We start from the raw sequence: 26577 nt of genomic DNA, 5'->3' as shown, positions 1-26577 counted from the left end.
AGCTGGACGCATGACATTTGTCTGATTGTATTTACTAACTGCTTCGTCATTCTAGTGGCTTCAATTCCTAAGTTGAAGCCATAAGGTAGCTTGAATGTGACTGAATCACATTCGTACAAGGTTGCTTGAATGTTGTTCTAGGCCGACTGGGTCAACATTCACCCTTTTGGGCATACAAGAAAACAGTTTATTAGCTTCTGCGTCATTTTAGCATATACTTATTCGCTCTTAGTTTTCAAATAATTACAGATATATTCATAAAAATGTTATTGGACAGGATGGTCGACGCTTTCCGACCGCCCCTAAAACTCTGGATATAAATATCCAGAGAATTGTCAAGATTCCAATCACAGATTTCCAGCAAAGTGAGAGACCATGGCCCTAACAAGATCTCAAGCTCGTGCCGCAGCTCAAGAACAACCCGACAAAACGGAGGGGGTTGTTTCCGAGGTGCACGATGAAGAGCTCTTTGCTGTCGTCCCTGCATCTACAGCTGTAAGAAATGTTCGCCTAGAGTCTCAAGTCTCAAGAATCATCAACAACTTCTGGAGCGAGACACAAAGACTTGCTGCAGAGACTACAATACTGCAGAACAATCAAGCTGAACAAGCGGAAGAATATCACGCCGCCTTGACTGCCATCTACCACGATTCTCGAAGCAGTACGGCTGAGCTGGCTGCACACCAACAGTGGATTGAAGGTCAGATAGGAAAGGCCCTGGAAGACACCAAATTAGCTCTACAACAGGAACTACAAGTTGTTGCACATGCCCAGGTAGTTGGCAATGAATCGTCACGTTTGTTTATCTAGGAGCAGTTGCAATCTGTGAGGGGAGCCGCTCAACGTGAAGCATTGGAGATGAAGAGTACTATAACTGCTCAAGCTATGAAAATAGAGCGGGTAGAAAGAGAAATGAGTATGGCAATCACAAATGCCCGTAGCGCACTGACACAGAGGATAAATGATGTGCTTTTGCAACCACAGGCCACCATTAACGAAAGTCTGAAAGGTCAAATGGAGGAAATGTTGGACGCAATGCAGGCGAAAATCGACATGAAGTTCCAGCAGATGACTATGAGTATTGTGGAGAATTGTATTGCGAAGTTGGAGGAGCGTGGTGGTGTTACTACGGGTAGATTGACGATTCGGCGGGTTTTAAAACTGGTGGCTGAGTACGTGGCTAACCAAGAAGAGAAGATGGAGAATAAAGTCAAACATCTTGTACAGAGCGCTCACTCCCAGCGTAGCAGCGAAATGGCGAACAGCTTCGAAAAGTTAGAAATCAAGATGACCGATTCCGTACGTCAGCAAGTGCAAGATGAATCAGCAGCAATGGAACTACGTATGGAAAACCGAATTCGTGACATACTACAAAAATCCCACGAAAAACGAACAATTGAGTCGCGTCGTCAAATAGAGTCCACTCACGCAGTTGAAGAGAAACTTGAACGCACACGCGGTGAACTCGGCACAGACGTTCAAGAAATCAAGGCATGTCTGGATGGACTCGAGCAACAAACGTACCTATCATTAATGTGCAGCCGAAACGTCGTATTGCGCGCGGCATTGAAAGGCACATATATGATTTGGTAAAAGAAAATAATCGTTCACAGGATGAGCGAGTTGGTCGTATGGAGCAATATGTTCAAACAAAACTATGTCGTGTTCTCCAGGTTGCACCAAGGGTTAACGCCACAAAACCTCCAGATAAATCATGTCCTGTACGGTCCCGACCCCAGCAAGAACATCTTCCGGCACCGCATCAATCTGTCAAGGTCAAACGCGCAACTGACCAAGCGCAGAAAGCTGTCAAACGACGATCAGAGCTGGCTGCTCGTCGATACGATGCTCTTCACAAGGACGAGACAAGTGGTAACTGATAGCGATACCGATCGTTATGCGGTTGATATACATTTCGAATACATTTCGTGATCAAGCTGTGGCATCAGCCACTGCCTGGTTAATTATTTGGCCCTGGTACTTCACTATCATCTGACTCCCAATTACATATTCCTTCAGGAAGAGGTCGGAGCCGTGGATTGACGACTTTCGAACAAGAATTCGTTCGTCAATCAGCCACCGCCGCAGTTCTCGGTACTGCATCGTCTGGACTGTTCTTGATGTAGCAGAGCAACGCCGTTGCGGAACTTTAGCAGCACGACGGCCGTGGCGATGTTCCTAGGTGAGAACGTGTGTCGCGACCTGCCGCTGCACTTCTTCCTGGAGCGCTATATGGATTATGTGGCGGAGATGGAGGCGTTCATTCGTGTGTGTACCACGGGCGGTCCAGTTCCTGTGGGCGGAGACGCTGGGCGTGAGGCCTTATTGCTGGGTCTGGCTGCGACAGATTCTTCCCGGTGTTCTCGTCAGCACGGAACTTGAGATGATCGGGGATCGCTATCAAATGTGAGGCCCCTTGTCACGTGAACAGATATACCACGACCTGGGCGCAAGTAACGAAACAAGCGTATAGTCAACATGGATGCGCACCTGAAGATGCAGAGCCTGCACAAACGGCACCAACTTCGCCTAAGTGTGCGAATTATCGCCGCTGTGTGGAAAACGTTCAGGCCAGGCGGAGCTTAAGGTTATCACTCGTCGGGTAGCTATTGAAAATACAGATAATGTCGTTGCAAAAGTAGCATCACATCTCGGTATCATCTTCTTCAATGCTCGCTTGAGAAAATAAGTCGAGAATCATTTCATCTCGTCATCACGAGGCGCAGTGTCCATTACGTAGCTCATGCACTGCGGAATGTGACCGTCCACTTCATCGTCCGGGATAAATTTGCACTGTGCAATGTCCACCAACTCTTCGTTTCGATTAAGAAAAGCACACATGTCGACGTTTTCGTTTGAAAGACTTGGACGTTGTGATGTCACCATCTCTCCACACACCCTAAAGTCTCTCTCGATCTGGGCGGATGACGAGGGTAAGGCAAATAAAATCTTCACCACCCTCGGCAGTATATTGTAGTCGTCACTGTGCTCCATTCGCATCCAGAAATCAAGTACGCTATCATTGACTCTCATCTCGGTCTGATCTATCTCCCAGTACGCCTGGACCCATTGAATTTGGAGGAGGTTTTGCTAGATTATCGATCGAAACCTGATTCTCTCAGGTGGATTGCAGTGGACGACCTGACAGAGCTTGCTGCACAAACTAGACAGTTATTGCGCAGCGCTTTTGATTCGCGGTTTTTCTGCCGCTATACAAGTGAGGATTATCTCGATGATGGAACTTTTGTCTTCGAGATGCAGCAGAGGCTGCACTCTGAGTTTAATCCCGAAGAAATCCCTCAACGCCGTTGTAAAATTGTTGTGCAAGGAAAAAGATATGTCGGGTGATGCAACAACGGTGCTCGTTAGCTCCTTAAACGAGGCAATCAAGACAAGAATTTGGGCGTTAATGGTGAAGCTTGTAGATCATGCTGGTAGTAATATGGTGCAGCATCAGCATTCTATCGATGAGGATTCAGCACCCATCATCCGTATTCGAGCACATTTCGGAAGTCGTGCTACTCAACGCCCACTTCCTGTTCAACCAGAACGAGTCAGCCAGGAGCATTGTAATCTGATACAGTTCCATGTGCACTGCTACTTGGTTTGGACGCTCGGCCTGACAATGCCAATTGAGTCTTGAAATTGGTTCCAGCAGCAATAAAATGGGTTCAAGATCTTTACGATGGTTTTTTAGTTTGAAAGAAGGGGAAGATACGCGCTGTCGGTGAGCGATGTGGGCGCGTTCGTCGTACCAATCGACAAGTGCACCCCACTTCTCTAATATTCGGTGGATGGTGCCAGTAATGCTCAAAAACCGATCCGCCGCGTAACTTAGGAGCTGAGTAGTAGAGGTGTTTGTCTGCGTTCGGCAAAGTGCAGCAAATAGATCCCCCGTTTTTTTTTTCAATAGACTGGACGTCGAAAATGGTTTTCTTTCTGCAGGCAATCAGCTCCGTCACACCTGGATTGCGAAATCTCTGAGCATCTCCATTCATTCCACAGGCTTCTTTGGTAGCAGCATGGGCCATGTGCGCCATGCACCATTTCCATCTTCGTTTCAGCACACTTTTTAGCAAGTTTTTGACATCAGGACCACCGTCGCTAGTCGCGCTGAAGAAATCACTCGGAGTCAATCCAACCCCCCAAGTAGTTGAAGCGTCCAAGATTTGTAAAGACCTTGGATCCCCGTCACACGGTCTACATAACTTGGCGAAAATCAGCGTACTCCGAGAAGAATAGATCGGAACTCCCAGTTAGAGTCAACGAAATAAACACGAACGCCCATGTACTTCTTGTGGGTGATTTTGCACGTCCAGAAATCACTCATTATGACGAAGTTGCCAAACGATCCCAGCTTGCTGTCCCCCCAACACGCTCATAATCTCGATTCTTGTGGACGAATAGAGCTCGACAATCGCTCGTGTGACCTTGGCTGCGTTTAAAACGATCTGCACGTCTTCTCTCTCCAACAGGGCTACGACAATACGGGATTACCGATACTCTCCAAATCTAAAAGGGAGGTTATAGTTGATAATACGTAAAGTCTCCATAAGTAAGGCGAATTGGCGAGGGTTGCTCATGAATAAAGATGAAGAACGTAAATGCTCGATCTCATCTGCCCGTTTTCATTTCTCGCCAAGCTGTACTTCGTCCTCGCGGGCACGACCCGGTGGGCCCCTGCTAGGTGATTCGCAGGTTTAGACGTGCGATCACAGGACAGTGTAAAATTTGTTCCGTTTCACCTGCAGGTTTCGTCAGCAAGGCAAATCCAGTGACGAATAGGGACCCCACGTTCGACGACCTCAACTCGGACGCCGCATTTGTACATATACGACGTCTCCTTTTCTGTAGGAGGCTTCAGTACAAGCCCTGGCACTTCAGGAAACGCTGCGATTGGGTTAGTCACCGCAGCGGGCGGCTTTACATTTGAAACGTCGACGTCGTGATATTCGTCACTTGCCAAACCACGGACAGCGGTCAAAGAAGACGCATGTGCTACTGTTCTTTAGCCCACCTGACACGTTGGTGCAACAGACGCGGGCGACGCACCACCATTCAGTGCAAGGCCTTCCTCACCATTCTGGATCATTGGCTCGCTTGTCGAGCAATTGACGGCCGGGGTACCTTCGTGTGTCTGAGGTCGGGGTAGAAGTGGTGTTAAGTCGCTCTGTGGAGCTCTACGAGAGACCACATGTCTTCTGGAGTCTGGAGACGAAGTGTTGCTAGTGTCGTCGTCATTCCTTCCTGGGACTGCCGGTTGCTCGCTTGCGCGTAGCGCGCGTATCTCCTGAAGCCGTTGAAAGAGACTTTACCACATTTTCAACGTGGGGAACGAGATTTGCGAGCTTCATGTAGTGTTGAGTCGAGAAGAGATCTAGATTCTAGAAAGCATCCTCGAAAACTGTTCAATCAAATCGCGTAGGAGAGAGCCTGAATAACTTGGCACTAGTGCCACTAGAGCCCTGAACAAGAACCCGGGCGTTGGGCTCTGGACTCGTGGACTTAACCGGAAGGATCCCCCTGTCGCCTTGCCCCGGGTTCCACATGATTTGACGGAGCCGAGGCCTTGAAGATAGGGGGTTCCCCTACCCTTGGGCTCGTAGGAGGCTTGAAGCATTCCTTTGCGGTATGGATGAATATAGTCAAATCTTCGACCATTCCTATATTAATGAGAAAAAAATCACAATGAGAACCACATAAGTTGGGGGTAGGGGTTCACAGTAATCTCAACACAAAGAATATTTGCGCCCTGTCTATAGTAACCAAGTGTTTCAGTCTAATTTAGTGGTTCCTAGGCACAACAACAATATCAAGTAAAGATCACGAGCCCCCTCCTATTCCACTTGACCCTGAAGGCATCAGTACGCTGCAAAATGCCCATCTCAAGCCTACACGAAGATGGCCTTCCGTTTTCTATCATCTAGTGATGTGTTCCTTCTTAAGGAGGTCGCTGCACATACCCCTTGGGCGGCTGCACACGGAGAGACTAACACTGCTTGGACGAACGTTGCAAATGGACTCAAAAACGCAATGTCAGCTTCAACTGCAGACGGCAAAGCTTGCAGGCGTCGATTCACCGCTCTACTCGACACTTTCCGACGCGTGGAGATGGATTAGCTCCGTGCGTCAGGCACTGCTGAAGAGTACCGTGAACGCGAACAGCTCACCAACTACCTGTAATTAGTAACAAAATATTTCATTTTAAATGTTCTTATCTCATAATTTTATTTTATTTTATTTGTAGTTTGATGATCATGTACATGTCCCGAGCCAGGGATGCAACGAGGGCCCGGAGACAAGACGAACGCTTCACCAAGATCGTAGCAAGTGCTTGCCGAATAGGTAGGGGACAGAGGAGGCCGACGGCCGGGCGGCCTTGTAAAAGAAGAAGAAGAAGTCGAACTTGTTGTGTTTTTGTTTGTCCTGTGTACGCCGTAGCAAAATGAAAAATGACTAACTCAAATGAGGCCGTGGCGGTGGTCTTCGAAGCATTCCTAGGCACGACACCCCATCTACCACACCTAGGCGTTTCCTTGTATGACCTCCATCCTCCTTAGGGACGACTACTCCACGACTTCTCCTCGTATGAAGCTCCAGAACAGCCCACGACACCCGTCCTCTCAACTCATGAAGCCCTCGAGTGCATCTCCCCAGTGTCTTGCGTCATCCCGCCTGGTGAGCTCGCGTAGACCACTCTATTCTCCGCCAAGAAGGGCTGAAAGTGACGCTGTATTCCACGGTACGTGACATACAGGAGAACACTAACAAGACAGAAAAGAAAAAAGGAAGCAGCGAGACGCGAAGCTGCGTCCAGCCAAGTAGTACGTGACGCAATCGCTGGGATTCGAGGTGCTCGCGAAAATGACGAAGAAAAAAATCGAAAGCTAAAAAAACAAAAAGAAGCAGTGCGGAAGCGATAGTTGGGTATCTTGAAGTAAAACCTGAAGCGCAGCTAAGTCGCGAGAAGCATCGAGAGCGCCAATTGAACATTCAGGAACGACAACTAGTACTTGAGGAGCAAAGGTTGAAGCAAGATCGCGAGAAAACGGACACGCTAATGACAATGATGACTACCCAAATCTGTATTTTAGCGACTCGTCCGTCGCCCGAGCAAGGACGACCATGACCGCCAAATCGTCGTCGTCACTAGAGCTGTCACTGTCCAGCAAAGCCAAAAATGACATACTATAGTAACAAATCGTCCCTCTTGAAACTGATAAGTCTACTACTCCTTTTCACTGTAGCTCTCTAATAAAGAACTTTGACAGAATTTATTGGTCGTAATACAAAATTTAAATTACGACCAATAAATTCTGTCAAAATTCTTTTATTGTCAGATTCTGTCTGAAAAAAAAAGACGAGAGAGGTCCACAAAAATGTCGCAGCCGTTGGCTCTACCTTTTTCGTTTTGCTACTTACTTTCTTAAGGTAGAGTAGCATTAAAGGGCGCTGCAGTCGTAAGGTAGTAGCATTAAAGGGCGTTGCTTTTTGATGTGATTCTTTCGCCGGCTCGCACGTGGGAGAAGGCCATCAAACGGTTGGAGCAAAACCCCGTTCTTTTCAGTCTTGAATATAACAGATATGGCAAAGATGGCAGACCTCGCAGCAGGCACACCACCATCCGACAACGGCGTCTCGGAGCAGCTCACCGCTTTGCTTCTGAAAGATGACGACACCCGCGTTGCCACCACCGCTATGCCCGCCGAGAGCAGCGACTCGCTCTCCATCCCGCCATCCAGTCTGGAAGCACCTTCTCACCTTGAAACTCCACCAAACCGCCGCCCGCTATTCAGCTCGATGCGTGAAGCGCTCGAGAACTCCGGACAAGTGAAGGAAGAGCCCGGCGGATACGTGATTAAGCGGCACAGCGGACGCCAGCAGCAGTTCCGCTCTTCGGACAACACAGGAAGATCCAAGAACCGCCACGCCAAGCAACGGTCGAACAGTAAAGGTGAAAATGCTTCTCCAAACCGCATGGATGACGAGGCGGATGCTGCCGGGTACACGGTCATTCGGCGACGCTCGTCATGCGACGAGAGCACGACCTCCCACTCTCAATCTACCGCCAAGCGTAATCCGCGGGCTTCTACTCCGTCTCGAGGTAACAAGAAGCAGCCACAGCGACCGCGTCGAGGCAGCACGTCGGCGTTGCCGCAGAGCAGTAGCCTGCTCGCTTCGATTTCGCCGGCGCCGTCGACTAGCGTTCCGCCCGGATTTCAGCCCCGTTCGCGTGTGGCGTTGCGGCCACCGCCTGGCTTAACGCCCGCAGCCTCCGGCTGGGTGGTCAAAGCCGCTGTGCCGGCGGACCACGCCAGCAAGATCGAGGAGCCACCCGTCGAGGCGTTGTGGCCTAAGGTCAAGACTACCGCTAAAACAGAGAGCGGATGGACCGTCGCGACGACTGCGATGTCGAGTGAGGGCGACTTCCACGCGCAGGCGTGGCCTGCGTCAGCCAGCGGTGGCGCGAGCAGTTCGTCCATGGTCATCCAGGACGATCAAAAAGACAGCGTTGATGACGATGATCTGCTTACGCGTCTTGGAGTCACACTCTGAAACGGAACCCTTATTTAGGCATCTTATTCGTCAGCAAAATGACTAGGCGTTTGTAAGAGACTCTCTTTTATACTCAGATGCAGCAATAATTAACGTGATGACGACGCCTAGACGGGCCGTTTTAGGTTCATGTACACTTGATATTCTGCTATTAGCCAATGAAAGGCAGTAATTTCCCAGCTGGGCTTAATGATTCGCTATATCGTTGCATGTCCCATCCCCCTTCACAACTGTTTGTGGGCGTAATACTGGAGACAAGTTTGTTCGCCTGAAGCGACACAAGTGAGGTGGATTCTGACTCGGCCGACACAACTTGCCATCATCCTGCTTGCCCTTCCATCTTTGTTTCTGCGCTGTAGTCCCGAGTCGTTTGACACCCTTCACCAAATTGGCCAGACAACAGCAGCACAAGGTAGCAGCAGCATGGGATGGTACGATGGTGGCGAGGAGCTGCTGGAGGAGGAGCGTAGTGTACGTCTCGGTGAGAATGCGCTAGTCGCTGGCATTGCGTTCACCCTGTTCTGGGCCAACTTCGGGTTGTCCTGGTATATCTCCAGTCGCCGCATACCCGAGTTCTCCGGTTTTACTCCAGCACAAAAGGCTGACTGGTGTTCCAGGTGAGTCGCCGGACGCGTCGAGACAGCGAAGGAGGGTTCTCACGCGAAATGATTTTTTTTTCGTCGTCTACGACAGGGTGAACTCGACCGTCCATGCTATCCTAGTCGTTATCGGCGTTGCCTACGCGCTGGCGGATATCAGCTGGGCCCACGGGTTCATGCCCATGTCATCGCTACGGGCAGCGAGCTTCATTTTCTCGATTGGTACGACTTCATTGTTAGATGGGTTGACCGTGGAGTATGGCGTACTGACTCCTCCTTTGCCGTCTTATAGCGATCGGATATTTCTTGTGTGACCTGATCATTATTATCATCTGGCCAGTGCCAATGCAAATGGTATTTATCATCCACCACATCGTCGCTGTGTACGTATCGTAAAAACTTGGGGTCGAAATTTGAAATGGTCTTCAGCTAACCGCTCAATCTTGACTCAATAGGGTCCCATACTTCATCAACAACTTCATTTCATGCTGCGCCGCATGCCAATTTGGTCTGCTACTGTTCCTGTTGGTTGAGCTAGCGACGCTGCCGCTCAATGCACGCGGTTTCTTGGAAGCCCGAGACCGCCAGGATAGAAAAAGTTACATGCGCTCCATCTACTCGACGTACATCGTTTGGAGCTTGTCGCGAACTGTGCTGCCGATCTTCGTCATGTACGACTTCTGGGTATACGCTTACCCTTCAGACCGGTAAACTCTGTGATTCTTGTGCTTCGTGAGCGAATACTAACATTGATGTACGATGTTACTGAAGCAATCACGATACGTGCTTCTTCCCCAACCTAGTAAGTGCCCACCTCATCGCCCTGTTCTGCGTTGGTGTCTTCTTCTTCGTACACACTCCCGAGATGATCCGGATCAGACGCGAGCATCGACGAGCGAACGGAGCCACGGACTCGTCGGGAGAAGTGGCAATCAGCACTGATGATGCCGACCTGATCGAGGCGGAAGTGGACGACCTGCCCAGCTCCAAAGCCAAGAAGCCGAGCAGTATGCGCAGCCTCACCCTGTCGCTGTCTAGACCTAAGGAGCCCATCACAGACGATTCTTACGACGATATAGAGCTCGGCGTCATGCCCCGAAGTGCTCGTGGGCGAGCTTCCTTGAAGACTTGATGACTCTCTAGCTGGATTTTAGCAGTGTACCCTATGTTTAGAGCGTATAACCCAATTTTTAAAATGTAACCATCGAGTTTACCAGTGGTAATTCAAAGTGTAACCAAATATTAAGGACGTAACCATTGAAATAGCTCGACTAGACGTTTCGTAGCTGAAAATGTAACCAAGAATTATTTGTCAGCGAGCTCATAAATAATATTTAAAATGTTAAAATTTAAAAAATAATCAGCAAAATTAAAGTATGAAAATAAATGATTGAGCTATTTGGAAATGAAACACAATATTTAATTGGTATTTTGCTGGCGCGGTAATTCTAAAATAATGCAAAAAAAAAAAAAAACCGAGAGCGGGTGAATCATACAGATGAGCTGCACAGCAGTATGTGTGAATTGCACAGGCCAAAAATGTAATTCTCAGTAACGCCAGTTATATGGTGTGGAATCACAGTAATTAAGGTTGGAAAGCACAGTTTGGAGATCAAAGTAGCGTGGCCCACACGATATATGGTTGGCATGCCTGAACTAACCCAAGCCACCACAACCACTCGTTCTCATTTCAAAACTTCGAACCAACAGTGGAAGCGGGTGGCAACCATTCGAGCAGTGACACGGAATCCAGCTTTACTCGCGAGATCCAACAATAAATAGGGACTTAGCAGCGCGTGGAGAGCAAAGCAAGTCAGAGTTTTCTGTAACACAAGTGCTGACATTTGAGTGAGTGGTGACCTCTGAGCGAGTGGTGACATTTGAGAGGGTGGTGGCATTAAACAAGTGGTGCCGGGAGAACGTGTGGGGCCTAGGCGTTGCATCCACGATGACAAGGATTCTATACATATGGCAGACACTGGGTGAGTTTGACCCACCCCAATCTGTGTCTGAATTTAAGTCTGTGGAGTTTTGCTGTTCTTGGGTAATCCATACCGACCCTGCTTGCCAATTCCAAGTGTGCGAATGAGGTGACCACATTGTGACGGAGAATAGATTAGGCTGCGTTAGCCGCACTTGCAAGGTCGAAGGAAAGTGTAAGTACATGTGGAAGATTTAGATCTGCGCTGCCGCTAAGCGCTGGAACACCTACTACAATGGTATACCTCCGCGACGATACCACATAATGTGAGGGGCCTCACCGAACCGCGATTACTGCTGAAATGAAGCGATTTATTCTCCAGCAAGACGAGTGCTCAATACCTCCGATGCTTATCCTGAGTAACTTGCGGCGCGCTTCGGACATTATAGAGCCAACCCGAGAATTCTCCACTTTGGCTCAAGTTACTAACTGCGCCAAATATCTACGTATTCTTCAGGGCACGAAACCTTTCTCAAAGCCGTCAGAGAGATAGTGCAACAGAACCCGTTCGACCTGACTGGAGACCTCTCAAAACCGTTCTGCTTTGGGCATCGAGAAAACTCAAGCGATCACGCGTATGTGGGGAAAGGAACTGATGCCGAATCATTCGTGGAAGGAGTGTCCAGCCGTGCTCTCGTCGAAGCCAGTATGGAGTACGCATCTGCGAGTCGTTGTACTTTGTTTCATGCTGGCGCGACGTTCAAGAAGAGCGATCTCGGGTATCCAGTAATTACATGTGGAATTTCCGATGCTTCTCGGTGCTGTCAGCTTGCAGCCATATTTATCGTTAGTCGACGGACAGCTAAAGAGTATGCCATGTGTCTGGAAGCGTTCATTCGTCTAGTGAAGCACATGCAACCAACGAATGCCATTAATGCAGCCAGAAAAATGGTCCTGCATCCGAAAAAATGTCTTACAACTATGTCCTACAAAATGTCCTGCAACCTATGAATAAGTCCTACAGAAAGTCCTACAATGATTTATCAAATATTCAGAAAAAGGTAAAGCAGTCCAAAAATGTGCAATGTGCTTGCATATCATAACCCTGAACCTTTATTTCTCAGGCTTAAGCTGCCTCAAGCTTCGCCATATGAATAGTGCGTCTCATAAATTTTACCATCATAAGATAACGGATGTTGCAACATAAGAAAGGTGAAAAGTTGACTTTATCTTAAAATCGTAAAGCGATTACAAACGAGTGTGGTACCCACCAAACGCCAACGAATAAGGCTTTGAATTGAATTACAGTAACGGGAGGGAGCATAAGATGGATTAATTCCATTTTGAGTAATATTTGTTGAGCAAGCCCTCTGCGCATTTTTTTGGGGCATGTCATTGATATAGTGTGGCTGGAACGACCGGCAATAAATGATTACAACATTTTAACACCCAGTACACTAATTCGTATGTAATGATATGAGAAACAAAATCCAAGCACTTACTAAAGTATGTCTAATTTTTTTTTTTTACCATCTTCTCATATTCTCAGAGGTACAATCTCAAGATCAAAAGTTATGGATAGTCCAAATTACATAATGTGTTACATCATTATTTAGGCTGCCAGGGAAGCTTCTTAGAACTTTATTTTAATGTCTGTACTTGCAAAACGTTTGCCCAAGTTCATTACGGAGTCATTCTATAATATTCCAACAACCACGACAAGTCTCTTCTCCCTTTTTCAATGTTCCGCAATACTCGGTTAACACAAAGCGCAAGAACATTGTTTACTATCAATGCTCAAAGTACAGATCAACTAAGTGCAAAGGCAAGCTCATCGTCACCAGCGGTCACGCAAAAGTGACGGCTTTGCATACGTGTCAAGTTTCTGCAAAACCCAACGTTATCGAGTGTACGGAAGAAATAAAGGGTCTCATCGAAACAGAAGCGCTAGTGGCGAAGACGACGCTCCCAAGTCGACTTTGGGAAAGACTCCCTCTTCATATGATGAAGATGCATCCGGATCGAGCCGTGACAGTCATGCCACGTGACGAAGCTATTAATTTTATTGGCTACGTTCGCAGACAGGCCAACGGTGGTGACATGTTCCGACAAAATGAAAGGTCACCCTACGTTAACGTCTCGGAATTGGATGCTCAACTCTTTCTCCAATTCAACATGTTTTACAACAATAATGGCAAAGCTCAGCGAATCGTCGGTTTGGGTCATCCTGACCTCATACGCCTTCTCAAGATTCGAGGCGTCTCGTTATTCATTGACGCAACCTATAGCTTCACACCAGCCCCGTTCAAGCAAACACTAATAGTGATGGGACATGACTCAAAGTTTGAAGTGTATCTTCCGGTACTCTACATTCTCCTGGAACGCAAGGTTGAAATGACATACACAACAGTACTACATCGTATCAAGATGTTGACAGGAATGAAATTGTCTCCTGGAAGTGTCACGTGTGACTTCGAAACTGCGCTTATCAACTGAATAGGTGATCAATTTAAGTGAACTCGAGTAATTGGCTGTTTATTTCACTGGAAATAAGCTATTCATCGCAAGCTGATAGATCTTCGAATTCCAGCAGAACAAATCAAGCAGGCAATGACGCCCGGTGTTATGAATTCTCTTACTGTGATACCTATTGACGAGATTCAGAAAAAAGGAATTCCCTTTGTCACGTCATTGATAATGCCACATGGCTATCGCACTGAATGGGAATCATTTTGGCATTATTTTACTCAAATTTGGTTGAAATCGTTTGACCCCGAGCTTTGGAACGTCAATGCTTATGTTGATAGTGAGATACATTTGCAGAACCGAACAAACAATCCGATTGAAAGTTATAATTGCGCCATCAAGCGTCACATTAGAGATGCCCATCCCGAAATTCCTGTATTTGTCACCAACTTGAAACTGTAGGTTGAAAAATATTTGCAAATGTGTAGTGGCATTGCAAGCAGGTGTTATGTGTAGTGCACAATCTGGTGTGCACCTCACATGTGAGCCAATGGCTCTGTTGCTTTACGTGGTTGGCTGCTAGCCGTCTAGGGCCTAATGTACAAGAGGGTTGTCGCTGTTGGGTCTTAGTTCTCTATTGGAGTTGTCTGCCCAACAGCTATTCCCGTTGGGTTATCCCAACGAACGCATTGGCTTCGTGGTCCCTGTTAATACCTAATAAGCACTGCAATGACTTCTGTGTTCCCTAATGAGAGTCATCGCGGTTCAGACATATCCATGGAAAGACGTCGTGCTCCCGCTCATTGCGATAAAGTGACATTGACGATTCAAGCAGCGTATTACGACTTTATTATACCTGCTGATAATCGTGGGAAAAGTAAGCAAAACCAAGGTAAACGACAAGAAAAAAGAAAATTATTTCAAAAAAGGTATCTGTACGAAAACGCCCGACTACTCAGCGCAAGTAGATTGAAATAATGTTTAATACATGGTGCATACTATTAACGAGCAAAAACATCCTACAATTTTAATATAGGATATTCCCCAAAACCGACCTGCCCGGATTGGGTAATGTACCCATAATCCACCCGAAAAAATGTCCTGCAGGTCATTAATCGGTCCTGCATATTGTCCTAAAGTGCAGGACATTTTTTTTCGGATGCAGGACCGTTTTTCTGGTTGCATTAATTTCTCCCGCAACCAACCGCGACACTCTTTGTCAATGCCGTAATGGGAGATGCAGAAGAAGCGCAACTCAATGGATTCCAGACGGTGCATGAATTTGGAGCGGCAACATATTTGATGTGTTTCGTTTACGTACTGTACAAAGTGCGTAAACGTACGAAACACCTGGCACCGGAGCATCGAAAGTCCGAGATGAGCGGAATCGTCCGCCTGCACCATACAAACAGTATGACCACATACTACACAGAGAAAGTTGCAGGGTCTTCTATGGGTTACTTTTCTGTTATTGGCGATGTATTCAAGCGAGTCCCCCAGTCAGACACCGACATTCAATCACCTTCCAAATTGATCTCCAAGGCAGCATCCTCCATGTTTACAACTGGTCGCGTAGCAGTCTTCGCAACGCACAATTCTGCATTGTGCCGCGCGAAGCAATTTCAAAACCTATTGGGCAGGGTCCGCAAGAAGCCGAATAGCTTGACGAGCTATGTTCTGCTATCGACCAGCCATTTCGTGCCTCGGCAGAAAATCCACCGCTGGATGACCAGGACTCTCTTCTACTCGGTGAAGCGCTCATGGTTCGAGAGCAACGGGCTCGTGCAGCGCAACTTTACTACAACGTCGTCTCGTGGCCCTTGTGGTATGCGCATATCACATCCATGTCAGCGAGCGGTTGGATCATTGGCGTCGAGATGTATACGTGATGCTGCAAGTTCTACAACAAGTTCAAAAGTTGCTGTCAAATCTTAGCTGGACGAAAGGCGCGACGGCTTGGTCGCCCAGGTGCTGACGATCGCTCAGAAAACTCTTCAATCGTAAAATTCGAAAGAAAATCAACCCGCCGACTAATCACCAGCGTGTAGAACATGTAGTGTCGACCCCTTCCGTCCAGGACCAAATTTCGTTATGCCTCCCGAGCGCTCGATGTTCAGTTTCTTTTGTGCCCAGACACGTAACATGGAATGCTGCAGGAAAAGCAAGAAAACGCCCATACTGCACTGTAACCTGTCACCGGTAAAAAAAAATGTCAATGTCACTGGTAAAACAATTTCTCACTATCACCGGTAAAACAAGGCATTGTCCTAGAAAATGACCACGCTTTTGTAAACACTAGCTGTATCTAGTTACATCAGCAACTGCCAGTTACTCTTCGTCTTCATTACTCTCCCCACCACTGTACCTCTCTTCGTCATTGCTACTTCCCGTGTCGAACGCTTCGGTTCCTTCCCCGCTGCTGCCACTCACCCATGCGCTTTTCTTCTATAGCGAGTTTGTGTCCATACTTCTTGTGGGCCCGTCTAATGTGGACGTTTAGTGCATTGCGGGCGTCATACGCGAGTGTGCAGTCTTGGTACGGGCACCTGAGTAGCCTCTCTCCGAGCAAGTGCGGAGGTACACCGCCAATTTCTTACGAGTGTAGGTAGTTTCTAGACACTTGTCACAGTGGAACGTCTGAAAAACAAGCTTCAGTAGTATTCTGCTCTTGGTCCACCCCAGCAATTTGTACGTAGCAGTGCAGTCGAAAGTTGAGAGCGTCGTACTTTGCTCCAGCATGTGGTCACCACGGAAGAAAAGCACTGCACCCCGTTTTAGCGTTACCATTTTGTGCTTTTCCTTGTCCGCGTGACCTCCAAAACACCTTGGATACACGTGTAGCCTTGTATCATCCATTAGTGCCACAATCACAAAACCCTGGACCAGTTTACGCTTTCGCAAAGCTCGCGCGGTCTCAAACGTAGGACAATCACGATGCACAAACTGATCTTTCTCTTCGGGTAGCAACTTGAGTGCATTCCATGAATTCTCCCCAATTTCCCAGTTAGGATTTGCTTCACCATCGGTAGACGAAATAACCTCATGAATTTCTCCCATAGCAGCTCCACTAACAGGTATCGAAGCTTGTAGACAGAAGCGATCCAAAGTTTCCGAGTAAACCTTACGAAAAATAGGCTTAAAGTTTAAATGTTGTGCTTTCTCCGACGCTTCACTACAAAGTTCAGAGCTTATCGTAATTCTTGTTGCCACTTAGCATTCATTCCAGAACATAGCTATCTCCTTTTTAGTAAGCTTAATCATAGTACGCTGTCAAATTTCGAAAATTAGAATGATAAATACTGTTAATTAACCCTTTCGTGGTCAATGGGGGCATTTTGCCTCCTTTTGAGGGTGTATCCTCGAGTACCACTTGTGTCACCCATGTTGTAGTAGGTACTCCAGCGCCGTAGTTTTCTCCTGTTCTGTGTGAGGCCTTAGTTACTCCGGCACGTCCACGCTTGCACCGAAGTCGAGGTCGTCATCGGGCCGCATTCTGGCTGGCCACCTTGCAAAATTCGTGTAATCGTCGCAAATTTTCTCGACAAGATCAAGAGGGAGATTGAAGCTTCCCTGCGCCCTCCGTGTTACTGCGGAGCCAGAGAGCGCACCAAGCTGAGTAGTCCTTTTACGCTTCAGGAGCTGATGACATTGTTTTATTCTTCATGAATGCTGTGTTTAAAAAGAACTACTGGGGTTGTCAGGTTGAGGACAATAGGCCCATGCCCCGAAGTGCTTGTTCCTAGAATACTTGACGACCCTCTGGAGTTTACGTGCAAGGCCTCCGAATATGGCATTTCTATGAATTGGACACAAAATTAAACAGCATACCTTATCAATTAGCCTCTGTGTCTGTTAGGAAATCAGTTATGTCATTGTCCGTCATCAATAAAATATACATAATGGAGCTATGGTTGTCAATAGTAGTGTATTACCACGTCATGCTACATACCATTAGTTGAGACCATCGACCGTACTTGCATCCTAATAGCTACGATTCTCCCTCAAAAACAGAATCATTTCTAACGCCGAAGGCAGTTATCCGTGCCGCTGCTGCCCAAGCGTCACCTTGGCAACGCTAAAAAAAAAGCTCCACAGCGTGCGATGTAGGCGGAATCGTCCTGATACTCTCGTACGACACTTTTTCTGCTCGAGGCGGCGCTGCTTGAGAAGCCGGTCGACGAACGAATCTCGTCCTCATAATCACGGTTGCCATCGGTATCTGATAGCTTAGTAAACAGCAACAGCGCCGCTTTCTCCGCACATGTCAGGCGGTCTTGATGAGCGCGCACGACCTATGCGACTTAGGAAGTAATGTCTACGGTACCGACCTGGCTGACGATGGACACGGAGTCAAGAATCACGGTACTTACCTGGCGGACGTCAGCCAAGTCCGAAGACTTGTCTAGCCGTTGGAGCCGGTGAACGGTCGGATGGGATCCGACACTTTCTACTTCACTTCGTATATGTAAATAAACACAGGAAAAGGCGATCCTAAAGAGGCTCCTAGCAGATAACAGAAAAACAGAGCAGGTTTTTCCGAGTTCAAGACACGTGTGCACTCTTTCGGTAAGTACCTGCACAGGGCCGGATTATGTCTGCTGTTGGTATCCGAGAGGCAGCTGGTGAGGTAATGACTGGCAGCGTCAACAGATAAGGTAGGCCCGGGTAGAGCAACAGTTTCGCTCCGCGAGAAGAAGTAAAGACTCGCTCATCGAGCACATAAAAAGACCCCATCAGCCGGGCAAGGACAAGGCTCGCCTGGTCGGCGAGCCGGTACGTCGGATAGCTCGGGTGCCGCGACACTTCTAGCTGAAACGCCTTTGCGCTCGGTGGCCTGTAAAAGCGCTCGCGCGCCGTCGTCTATCCTTTGGATTAGAGCACAGGTTTTCAAGGAGCGAGGCTTGTAGGGATCACCTGGAGAGCGCTCGATGGAGATTGACTTGGTTGGCCGTGACCTGGCAAACGCGAGAGCGCACCGCCTGTCCTGGCTGGGTCGAACTGCGAGGGAACAACACCAGCGTTGGCCATATAAGCGCATATCCTACCTGGCTTAGCCAGCTCACCTAGCAAATATAGGCTATTGACTAGGCGTATTATTGTGGTTTGTGTGAGGATCCACCTCTGACGGTATTTGTGTGTTCTGCTACACAACACCCGCTTATTTGCTGCGGGAGTTGATATCACTTCCTTCAAGTCGTTGGCTTCCGTACCTATGAACTTCAACAGCCTTAGGTATCGCTAGGGCATCGAGAAGGCCGAGCTACAGCGCGTGTCCTACCGAAAGACTGAGCGGCGTTCTGTTTTTAAGCTACAAAAAAATGCAAAATATAACATCTGGTTAGTTTTAGGAAATTTAAGATTTGAAATGAACCGCGTAATTTAAGATACGTACCATAACACAAATTGTACACAAATTCCTACCAAAGTTTGGCTGATTGCGTAAGTGTCCTCAATTGATCATAGGGTCTGTACTGCTGCCAGGTCATCTTCATGATGTTCCATATCATATTGCATGGCTCGGTTCAGCCGGTGGCTGACACATCCAACTAGCGGGACTTCCATTAGCGTAGCGAGCAAGCGGTTGGTCACGCAGTCCCCCGACGAGGAATCGGCACTGCTCGATCTGGACTCCGTAGTCTCTAGGTAGCATTGCAATCAGGAATTTTGGTGAGTTTGTGCTGATAGGTCATCATTTGGCTCGTTTAAGTGCGGAGCCATTGTTAGAACCACAGTGACGAGCTCACCGCTCCTCTCAAAGCAGGCAAACCATGCTACGTAGTGCTCGAACGCGTGCGTCATCCCGCCCATCATGACACCGAAATACCTGGGTGGTCCCCGACAATAGTTCACTCGACGGCTTGCGTCACTCCACTCGTACCCAGGCGTAGAGTCTGAGATCCAAGTTTGATTATCCGCGTAAGAAAACATTTATCAGAATCAGTCATATTTGATTTTATGACAGGAAAAACTACCGACTTTCTTGCTGTGTCACTCTCGCAAAAGAAGAGCGGGAGGTTGGACTCGATGATCCATTGCATTCAGCAGTAGTAGTTGGGAGGCGAGTGCCGTACGAAGTTGAGCACCGACCCAGTCTCAGCCGTCGTATCTTGGAGCATGACGCTCTCGTGGTCAGGGTGCTGATGCAGTACGTGCTGCATCAGGTTGGAATATCCATTCCGGTTGGTTTGCTTGCAGACTGTGACGCAACGACAGTGAAAGTACTCCGGAACTGCCTCGACATACTCGTCACGCCACGGTCTAAAGTAGAAACCCAAGACTTGGGCATTGGCGAGGGTAGAGTTGGGGCAGACAGCGCGAACCATGTCCGCGCGGCAGGTCAGGAAAGGCTGGGTTTTAGAGGACAATAAAAACGGAAAAGTGAGGCTCCATTTCGATCAGCCTGAGGAGAACTTCGGCCCAAGGATGGCTGGTTGCAAGGGTGAGTGGATGTCAGAGACCATTGATATGGAAAGGATTCGCAACAATTATGATAACCTATCTATTGTTATTAATCAATTATCACATACCCTGGCTGAAATTTTTGAAATACATAGGTTACTAAGTATTATTGTAAAAACAAATGTTGTGGTCAATGAAGATTTCGGAGGCACTGTTCTATATGTTAGCATGTTTACAGCATACTTTCCTTATAATATTTTACTGTTTCCATCTTTACAACTTCAATTTACTAGATTGTCTTTGACTTAGCCGGGAATACATTTCATTTTAGGTAACGAAAGATACAAGAAATAGAAATTAGAGGTTCAGTCACGTGCGTAGTTGAATGTACTTTGTACAACATTATATGTTAGTAGAACCCTTATTCTGCAGGCTCCACCAAGATAGTAGCGGATCGATGGACAACAACACGTTCTCGTACTATGGGATACGAACAATATAAAAGAGGAAAAAAACGGCTCCAATTAGCCACACTCCTTGAAGATTGACTGTTCAGCAACCTTTTACGTGCAGCAAAAGTCCCAAACTTTATTCGAGGGGTCAACCCAATAGAACGAATCAGATTGCAGGAAACATTATAAGCCCATTTGATTGGGTATAAAATGCTCTTTTTAATATTTTGTTTCCAACACATACACAAAATCTTCATTGCTCTGCAATATAGCAAGCTCTCGTAGGCTGTTCACGGGCCGAATCTGCCGCAAATGCAGTGGCGAAATAGCTCAAATCGCGTAGTTTTAGAGATGTTGGCTTCGAGATAAAACATATTTGTAATCTCAACTTGGCTCTTTCAAGCATTCTGTTAGTGCGGTGACCCTGCGGTTGGTCAAGTAGTGTTAGAGGTTTACTGTGTAGAAGTAGAAGTAATCATTGACTTAAAACTTCTTGTACATGTACCTGTGCTTCCTACCAGCCACCCACGACTGCAAATCCTGTGGGTGCGGCGGCCGAACCGGTCATGAAACCGGAGTTACGGCCCCATTCCAACACTCCTCCTTGGTCGTTGCGGTCTCAGTTCTTCATGTTTCCTTCAAGTTGAAGATCCCACGCAGTTCAGCCATCCTCGGCGCCGGAAGCACTTTTATCAGCAGATCTGCCTTCATCATCCGTGACTCCACGTACTCGGGCTTCACAATGGCGTAGTCGCAAATGAACTTCACACGGATGTCAACGTGCTCCCCGCTCGCCATGCTGCCCTCGGATTCCAACTGCTTGATGGCAGCCTGATTGTCCATCCGCATAGGAATCGGCAGCGCCACCTTGAAGCCAAGCTCTGAAACCAACTCGCGCAGCCCCAGCAGTTCTCTTCCAACGTGCAAGGCCGACGTGAATTCGGCCCCCATGGTGGACAATGCAACCCCCGTCTCTTTCTTGCTGACTCACAGCACAATAGCCCCGCCGATAGTGACAACCCCACCGTTGACAAACTTCCTGTCTCCCTTGTCGGCGGCGAAGTCCGCGTCGCTCCAGCTTTCAATTGCAACCTCGCGGTCGTTGTCCGTCGCGACCTCCATACCGAGCTTCAAACATCTCGTGTCCTTCAGGTATCTTGTCACCCTTTTAGCCAACTTCCAGTCGCTCATGGTCGGCCGATGCGTTCGACTCGTGGACTTGTGCACGGCGAAGCTGATATCGGACCTGGTGCAGTGCGCTATTCACAAGAGGCTGTCCACGAGCGACTGGAAGTCTCGCACAGTCGGTTCTCCTCCAGCCCCTGATGACTTCAGCAGCTCTGGTTCTTTCACTTCCGCTTCGTTGCTCTCTTCTCCGATGGGTACCCGCACTACGTTGGCGTCCGAGAGTCCGTGCTGCCCGAGCATCTCCTCAATCGTGGCCTGCTGGTCCGGCTTGTACCCTTCTGAGCCGAGTTCAACTCGCATCCCAAGAAACTTTCGCAACTCTCCCAAGTCCTTGATGAGCAAACCACTCATCGCACGGAAAAACCCGTCCGCCAACTCGGTCTTTCACGCTGTCACCAAGAGGTCGTCCACGTACACGCCGACCAGCGTCATGTCATTACCCTGCTTCTTGTAGTAAAGACACATGTTCGTCACACAGCTCGTAAACCCGGCTTTCTCCAGCCTTATGTGTAATAGTTTACTCCAGTCTTTCTGCCTGTTTCAGGCCGTACAGCGACTTCATTAGTCGCAGCGCCAGTTCGTCCTTATTTCTTACTCCCAGCTTGTGCAGCACGTCCTCCCCTATATCCATACCTTGCGGAACCCGCAAGTAGATCTCCAAGTGCTGCTCTTCTTGGCCTTTACGTACGCGTTGGGAACGTTACCATGCGTTGCCGGCACGTTCCAGCGGCGAGCGAACACTAATAGAACCTTCATCGTACTCAACTCCATAACCGCAGCGTGAGTTAGACCATATTCAATGTCAAACAACTGCTCATTTCCGCAAGCCACGAGGCGAGCCTTGAAGCGCTCGATAGCTCCATCAGCATCCCTCTTTGTCTGGAAAACCCACTTGGTGTGCAACACATGGCTCCCTGTCGGACACACCACCACCGTCCACACGCCGTTGTCCTCGAGCGCCCTGAACTCCTCCTCCATGGAAGCCAGCCACTTCTTCTTCAGATTGCTCTTCATGGCTTGGCCGTAGTTGCGCGGGTCAGCCTCCAGTACGCTATTCACGACATCCCCTACCGATTCACCTTGTCCAGCGTTAGCGCTTTTCTGTGCCGCATCTGCCGCTGATTTCCGCGTCCTCTTGGTGTTGGTCCAGTTTTGTTTTCTTTCCACGCTTCAGGTTCTTCGTCGCGTCCTCTCCCGCGAGCTGATTCTCTGCATCCTTCTCCTTCTCGGACGTCTCCTCCCACTTTGAGTCGTCGAGCTGTACGCGCTTGAGTTGCTTGTTCTGCGCATCGGAGAGGGTCTCTACATTTCTGACGTGCTGCGTCACCACCACCACCTTATCTCGTGGAATATACACCCGGTAGCCTTTCAGATCGTCACTCTTGCTGATGATCAACCAAGGCCGCCCTCTTTCCCCCAGCGGCTTGCCCTTGGCGTCTACGCGCACAGTACAAGGTGGCCCAAACACCACGATGTCGCTCAGGTCCGGAGTGCGCTGTGTCAGCATCTGCAGCGGAGACTTCGAGCCTGGATTCGCCTTGCTTGGGCTTTTGTTGAGTATGTACGTTGCGTACTCAGCAGCATCTCCCCAGAAGCTCAACGAGAGTCCACAAGCGAACACTATGCTCCGCACCATATTCACAATGGTGCGGCGCATCCTTTCGGCCTTGCCATTGCTACCTTGGTTCCGAGGCTCGCTAATCTGCCGAGCAATCCCCGTGTCCTTGCAGAATAGGTTCAGCGTCTGGTACTCGCCGCCACCGTCCGTCGTCAGCACATGAATGCGGCAATTGAACTGTCGCTCGAGGGAGGCCAAGAAATGCTTGAACTTCCGCACAGCGACACCCTTGGTTTTTGCGAGAAGCACCCTGCAGTAGTTTGTCCGATGGTCGATGAAGTTGACCAAATAGCGGTTACCTAGACGATCTCTAGGTGTTATCGCCCTCAGGTCGGAGCAGATGACGCCTCCAATGACATTGATGGGCGAGTTGGCCCCACTGTCGTTCTGCGACTGCTTGTTCTTCGCCTGCTTGCCTTGGGCACAGGTCAAACAGTTGACCCGCACCGTGTCTGTGAGTGCAATCCCCGAAGCCAGGTCTTTTGTCAGTCGGATAAATGTGTCGTAATTAAGGTGCCGGAGCCTCCGGCGCAAATGCATAAGAGAGCCAGACTGCACGTCCTCTCCTACCCCAGCTTCATTATCTGCGAGCGTCGGCATCAGCACACTACACGCATTATTCGCGCCAGTGGGCCTTTGCATTCGCACCAGTAAGAGGTTGTTGTGCTTCTCGACGTCGAACACGAGGGTCCCCCATTGATTCCGGCGACGGCTCGGTGCTGCCCTCTGTACGCGAGTCCGTATCCTTTCGCTTCTAACAGGCTGTAGAAAATGATATTCCTCTGTAGATTCTCGCGTACTGCACGTCCGTAAGCGGCACCTTCACAGCCTTACCGTTTGCAGTCGTTTCCAACAATACACACCCTCTCTTTGTCACCCTCCATCGGCGGCGATACACCCACTCTTAAAGTCCTCCGGGTCATTCAGCAGGCATGGGTCGTTGACCAAATGGCGACTTGAGTCACTGTCGAGAATCCAGTCCTTTTCCGAATGACCGCGTCTTTGACCGCCAACACAAAATCGGCCTCGCCCTTTTCCTCGTCCCTTTTTCGATCAGTGAACTCAGCATTCAAGTGTCCGGTCTCTCCGCACTGGAAACATTTGCGATTGTCCTGTCAGCGTTCATGGACGTCGTTCACCAAACTGTTTGCCCCGCATCTCAATCTCGGTAGATTGCGCAAAATGTGCCAGCTCTTCAGCCTGCCGTAGGTAGTTCGTGCGCGCTAAGTTCAGGCGCGAGAACATTGACACTCTCATAGCCGGGTCTGCGTTGTAAACAATGTTGTCCTGGACCAAGTTGTCCGCGTCCCCGCACGACTCGCTGACTGCCACCAGATACAGGTAGTGCTCTGTCCAGCTCCGTTTTGCGCTTCTGGGCGCCGTGAACATCTTCATGCTCTGCGCCGCCGTGATCTTCGTGGCGAACGCGTGGGTCAGGCGCTGCATCGCGTGCTCCAGCGTTGGCTACTCCTCCCACCATCCTTTCACCTGCTGGTAGCAGTAGCGTTCGGCCATACCGGTCAGGTGGTGGCCCAAGACGTCAACCTTGACATCCTCTGTCCACGGGAAACCGCTCACCCGCCGCGCGAACTGAATCTGGCGCACGAAGCGCTTTCCCCAAGCCAGGAAACCGCTACCCAGTCCGTGGTATAGCTACTTACCGTTGAAAGGTCGGATTCCGAGCTGTGAGTGCGGCGGCCGAGCCGGTCATGAAACCGGAGTTATAGTCCCGTTGCAACCAGTAGATCCTGCTCTGATGAAGCTTTGTGTTGATCCTTGATTGCCAATGCTTGCTTCGCAGGCTTCAGCGGCTCGGGGTGAGATACAAACAGAAAAACTGGGTCAAACCGACAGAAAAAATCAATCATGGACGGATTCCGCAAAAAATCTATCTGTTAGCTTTACTCTTGGTTCTCCGTCTTGGAGATTTGATAGTCTGCGTTTAGGCTGTCTTTCAGGATAGTTACACTGTTTACATTAATTCGGTGATGTTACTAATAGGATGGACTAACATTTAGAAGCGACAGAGTTGTCACTTTTCACCTTTGGCTGACGAAATGCCCACGCTGGATGCACTGAGGATGTTAAGTCCTCGCGAGTCCAAGCAGATTAGACTCCTACACGCACACAAAGAGAAATTGCATACCTCGCAATCCTACAAAGCTCGCGACCACAGATCGATAGCTCTTAACTATCAGATACGGACAACCTGACGCCAAAATATGATTAACCCCTTTATTACCGCAAATTCGGGTCACAAGCCGCCTTATTTTACGTCGTAACTTACAGCATACAATTATCTAGGAATTTGTATCAACCCGTCCTTTCCACTCGGCTGATCATTAAGATGGGACTATAAGTTATGAAGAGATTTTTGATTTCTACGTCGTAACACTTACGACGTACCTCAGCATCACTAGCTTACAAGTTCGCAGATACAACTTAGCCGATCGTATGTGATCGGATTTATAACCCACAAACACAGTTATAACCGGAGCTACACATCACAGCAATCAAATGAAACTCAACAAAATGCATTAGCATTGCTAGAAACTGTACGAAAGACCCACTATATCTCTTCCTTCTCCTCAGACAGGATTTCCCGGCGAGTCTTCTTTCGCACTCCAGCAGCCTTGCGTGCACGGCGCAGAACGACACGCTTACCCAGGTGACTCGGAATTGACGCGCCACACTCGAAGTCGTCGTGCCACACTTGAAAACACGTTGTACCCGTACCTCTGCGCGCCTTCAGACAGAGGAAGCACTTTCCATCGCCCTGCGAGCAGTCTTCGCAGTAGTAAGTAGTCTGGTAGCTTTTCTTCTGCTCACCTCGATACAGAGAGCACACCTTGCAGGAGCGCTGGCGACGCTTTTGAACACCCGAAACGATCACCCAATCATCAAGCTGCTTGTGGACGTGGGAAGTGTTGCGGCGACGCTTGGGCGCAATCGGAGACAGTGTTGGCGCTGATGTTTTGAAGTCTTCGTCCGTGAGCTGCGTGAGCTGCTTGTGCAGCATCTTGTACCAGTCCACGCGCTTCATAGGGGCGACACCGTCAAGGCGACAGGCCTCTTTGTGTGTCAGATAAGCGTTGACAAGCGCTAGATCAAAAAGACCTAAGAACAGTCCTTTATAATACTTCCGGAACCTAAACGAAGTCTGGACGGAGAACGTTTGGAGGCGGAGTTGATCGTGCACATCAACTCCGCCCATCCAGCGTTGGTAATCGGTCACCATTTTAGGACAGCCGAACGTCGCCTGCCCCACCGCCTTCAGCTTTCTCTTGATGCTATCTTCGGTCATTGACACCCCAGTGGCCAGGTAGTGCACCGGTTTGCGGTCCCACCAGTGGCATGCAACCATGGTGGGCACTGCAA

The 26577-nt window shown here is 48.8% G+C and overlaps 12 protein-coding genes across 13 annotated transcripts; 6 read left to right on the top strand and 6 right to left on the bottom strand.

Annotated features, from left to right (window-relative positions):
• Nucleotides 1-334: 334 nt before the first annotated feature.
• On the top strand, nt 335-1975 carry PPTG_05498 (hypothetical protein). The gene has a single exon (XM_008899053.1). The coding sequence runs from the start codon at nt 859-861 to the stop codon at nt 1591-1593; it is 735 nt and encodes a 244-aa protein (XP_008897301.1). The 5' UTR covers nt 335-858; the 3' UTR covers nt 1594-1975.
• Nucleotides 1952-2639, top strand: PPTG_05497 (hypothetical protein). The gene has a single exon (XM_008899052.1). It carries the CDS (start codon nt 2173-2175, stop codon nt 2380-2382), a length of 210 nt encoding a protein of 69 aa, XP_008897300.1. The 5' UTR covers nt 1952-2172; the 3' UTR covers nt 2383-2639.
• Nucleotides 2640-2697: 58 nt separating this feature from the next.
• Nucleotides 2698-2886, bottom strand: PPTG_21696 (hypothetical protein; the record flags this gene model as incomplete). Its single annotated transcript, XM_008899329.1, has 1 exon — nt 2698-2886. One exon carries the CDS (start codon nt 2884-2886, stop codon nt 2698-2700), a length of 189 nt encoding a protein of 62 aa, XP_008897577.1.
• A 794-nt stretch (nt 2887-3680) lies between these two features.
• Nucleotides 3681-4040, bottom strand: PPTG_05496 (hypothetical protein; the record flags this gene model as incomplete). Its single annotated transcript, XM_008899051.1, has 1 exon — nt 3681-4040. One exon carries the CDS (start codon nt 4038-4040, stop codon nt 3681-3683), a length of 360 nt encoding a protein of 119 aa, XP_008897299.1.
• A 701-nt stretch (nt 4041-4741) lies between these two features.
• On the bottom strand, nt 4742-5092 carry PPTG_21695 (hypothetical protein; the record flags this gene model as incomplete). The annotated part of the gene is made up of 2 exons (XM_008899328.1): nt 4742-4848; nt 5053-5092. The coding sequence occupies 2 exons, from the start codon at nt 5090-5092 to the stop codon at nt 4742-4744; spliced, it is 147 nt and encodes a 48-aa protein (XP_008897576.1).
• A 2342-nt stretch (nt 5093-7434) lies between these two features.
• Nucleotides 7435-8736, top strand: PPTG_05495 (hypothetical protein). The gene has a single exon (XM_008899050.1). It carries the CDS (start codon nt 7585-7587, stop codon nt 8554-8556), a length of 972 nt encoding a protein of 323 aa, XP_008897298.1. The 5' UTR covers nt 7435-7584; the 3' UTR covers nt 8557-8736.
• An 85-nt stretch (nt 8737-8821) lies between these two features.
• Nucleotides 8822-10405, top strand: PPTG_05494. 2 transcript variants are annotated; one of them, XM_008899048.1, is made up of 5 exons: nt 8822-9173; nt 9250-9377; nt 9448-9538; nt 9611-9862; nt 9927-10405. In XM_008899048.1, exons 1-5 carry the CDS (start codon nt 8980-8982, stop codon nt 10285-10287), a joined length of 1026 nt encoding a protein of 341 aa, XP_008897296.1. In that variant the 5' UTR covers nt 8822-8979; the 3' UTR covers nt 10288-10405. The 2 variants fall into 2 exon arrangements, with proteins under 2 accessions (XP_008897296.1, XP_008897297.1); XM_008899049.1 differs by having other exon boundaries at nt 8822-9377.
• A 2675-nt stretch (nt 10406-13080) lies between these two features.
• On the top strand, nt 13081-13572 carry PPTG_05493 (hypothetical protein; the record flags this gene model as incomplete). Its single annotated transcript, XM_008899047.1, has 1 exon — nt 13081-13572. One exon carries the CDS (start codon nt 13081-13083, stop codon nt 13570-13572), a length of 492 nt encoding a protein of 163 aa, XP_008897295.1.
• Nucleotides 13573-16038: 2466 nt separating this feature from the next.
• PPTG_21694 (hypothetical protein) lies at nt 16039-16876 on the bottom strand (the record flags this gene model as incomplete). Its single annotated transcript, XM_008899327.1, has 2 exons — nt 16039-16714; nt 16854-16876. The coding sequence occupies 2 exons, from the start codon at nt 16874-16876 to the stop codon at nt 16039-16041; spliced, it is 699 nt and encodes a 232-aa protein (XP_008897575.1).
• A 943-nt stretch (nt 16877-17819) lies between these two features.
• PPTG_21693 (hypothetical protein) lies at nt 17820-17948 on the top strand (the record flags this gene model as incomplete). Its single annotated transcript, XM_008899326.1, has 1 exon — nt 17820-17948. The coding sequence occupies one exon, from the start codon at nt 17820-17822 to the stop codon at nt 17946-17948; it is 129 nt and encodes a 42-aa protein (XP_008897574.1).
• Nucleotides 17949-18429: 481 nt separating this feature from the next.
• On the bottom strand, nt 18430-18937 carry PPTG_21692 (hypothetical protein; the record flags this gene model as incomplete). Its single annotated transcript, XM_008899325.1, has 3 exons — nt 18430-18605; nt 18821-18839; nt 18935-18937. 3 exons carry the CDS (start codon nt 18935-18937, stop codon nt 18430-18432), a joined length of 198 nt encoding a protein of 65 aa, XP_008897573.1.
• Nucleotides 18938-19580: 643 nt separating this feature from the next.
• On the bottom strand, nt 19581-19865 carry PPTG_21691 (hypothetical protein; the record flags this gene model as incomplete). The annotated part of the gene is made up of 1 exon (XM_008899324.1): nt 19581-19865. One exon carries the CDS (start codon nt 19863-19865, stop codon nt 19581-19583), a length of 285 nt encoding a protein of 94 aa, XP_008897572.1.
• Between the last annotated feature and the right edge of the window lie 6712 nt (nt 19866-26577).

Source organism: Phytophthora parasitica (genome assembly GCF_000247585.1).
Source record: "Phytophthora parasitica INRA-310 unplaced genomic scaffold supercont2.7, whole genome shotgun sequence".
Taxonomy (NCBI): Eukaryota; Oomycota; class Peronosporomycetes; order Peronosporales; family Peronosporaceae; genus Phytophthora; species Phytophthora nicotianae.
The sequence above is the reverse complement of the archived record's forward strand: the minus strand, read 5'-3'. Positions and strand labels throughout refer to the sequence as shown.

Bases quoted from the DNA above. Each gene is read 5' to 3' on its own strand.
- PPTG_05498 (XM_008899053.1), top strand. From the start codon at position 859: ATGAAGAGTACTATAACTGCTCAAGCTATGAAAATAGAGCGGGTAGAA.
- PPTG_05497 (XM_008899052.1), top strand. From the start codon at position 2,173: ATGTTCCTAGGTGAGAACGTGTGTCGCGACCTGCCGCTGCACTTCTTC.
- PPTG_05495 (XM_008899050.1), top strand. From the start codon at position 7,585: ATGGCAAAGATGGCAGACCTCGCAGCAGGCACACCACCATCCGACAAC.
- PPTG_05494 (XM_008899048.1), top strand. From the start codon at position 8,980: ATGGGATGGTACGATGGTGGCGAGGAGCTGCTGGAGGAGGAGCGTAGT. The intron at 9,539-9,610 runs GTACGTATCGTA...TTGACTCAATAG, and splicing joins ATCCACCACATCGTCGCTGT to GGTCCCATACTTCATCAACA. The intron at 9,863-9,926 runs GTAAACTCTGTG...ATGTTACTGAAG, and splicing joins TACGCTTACCCTTCAGACCG to CAATCACGATACGTGCTTCT.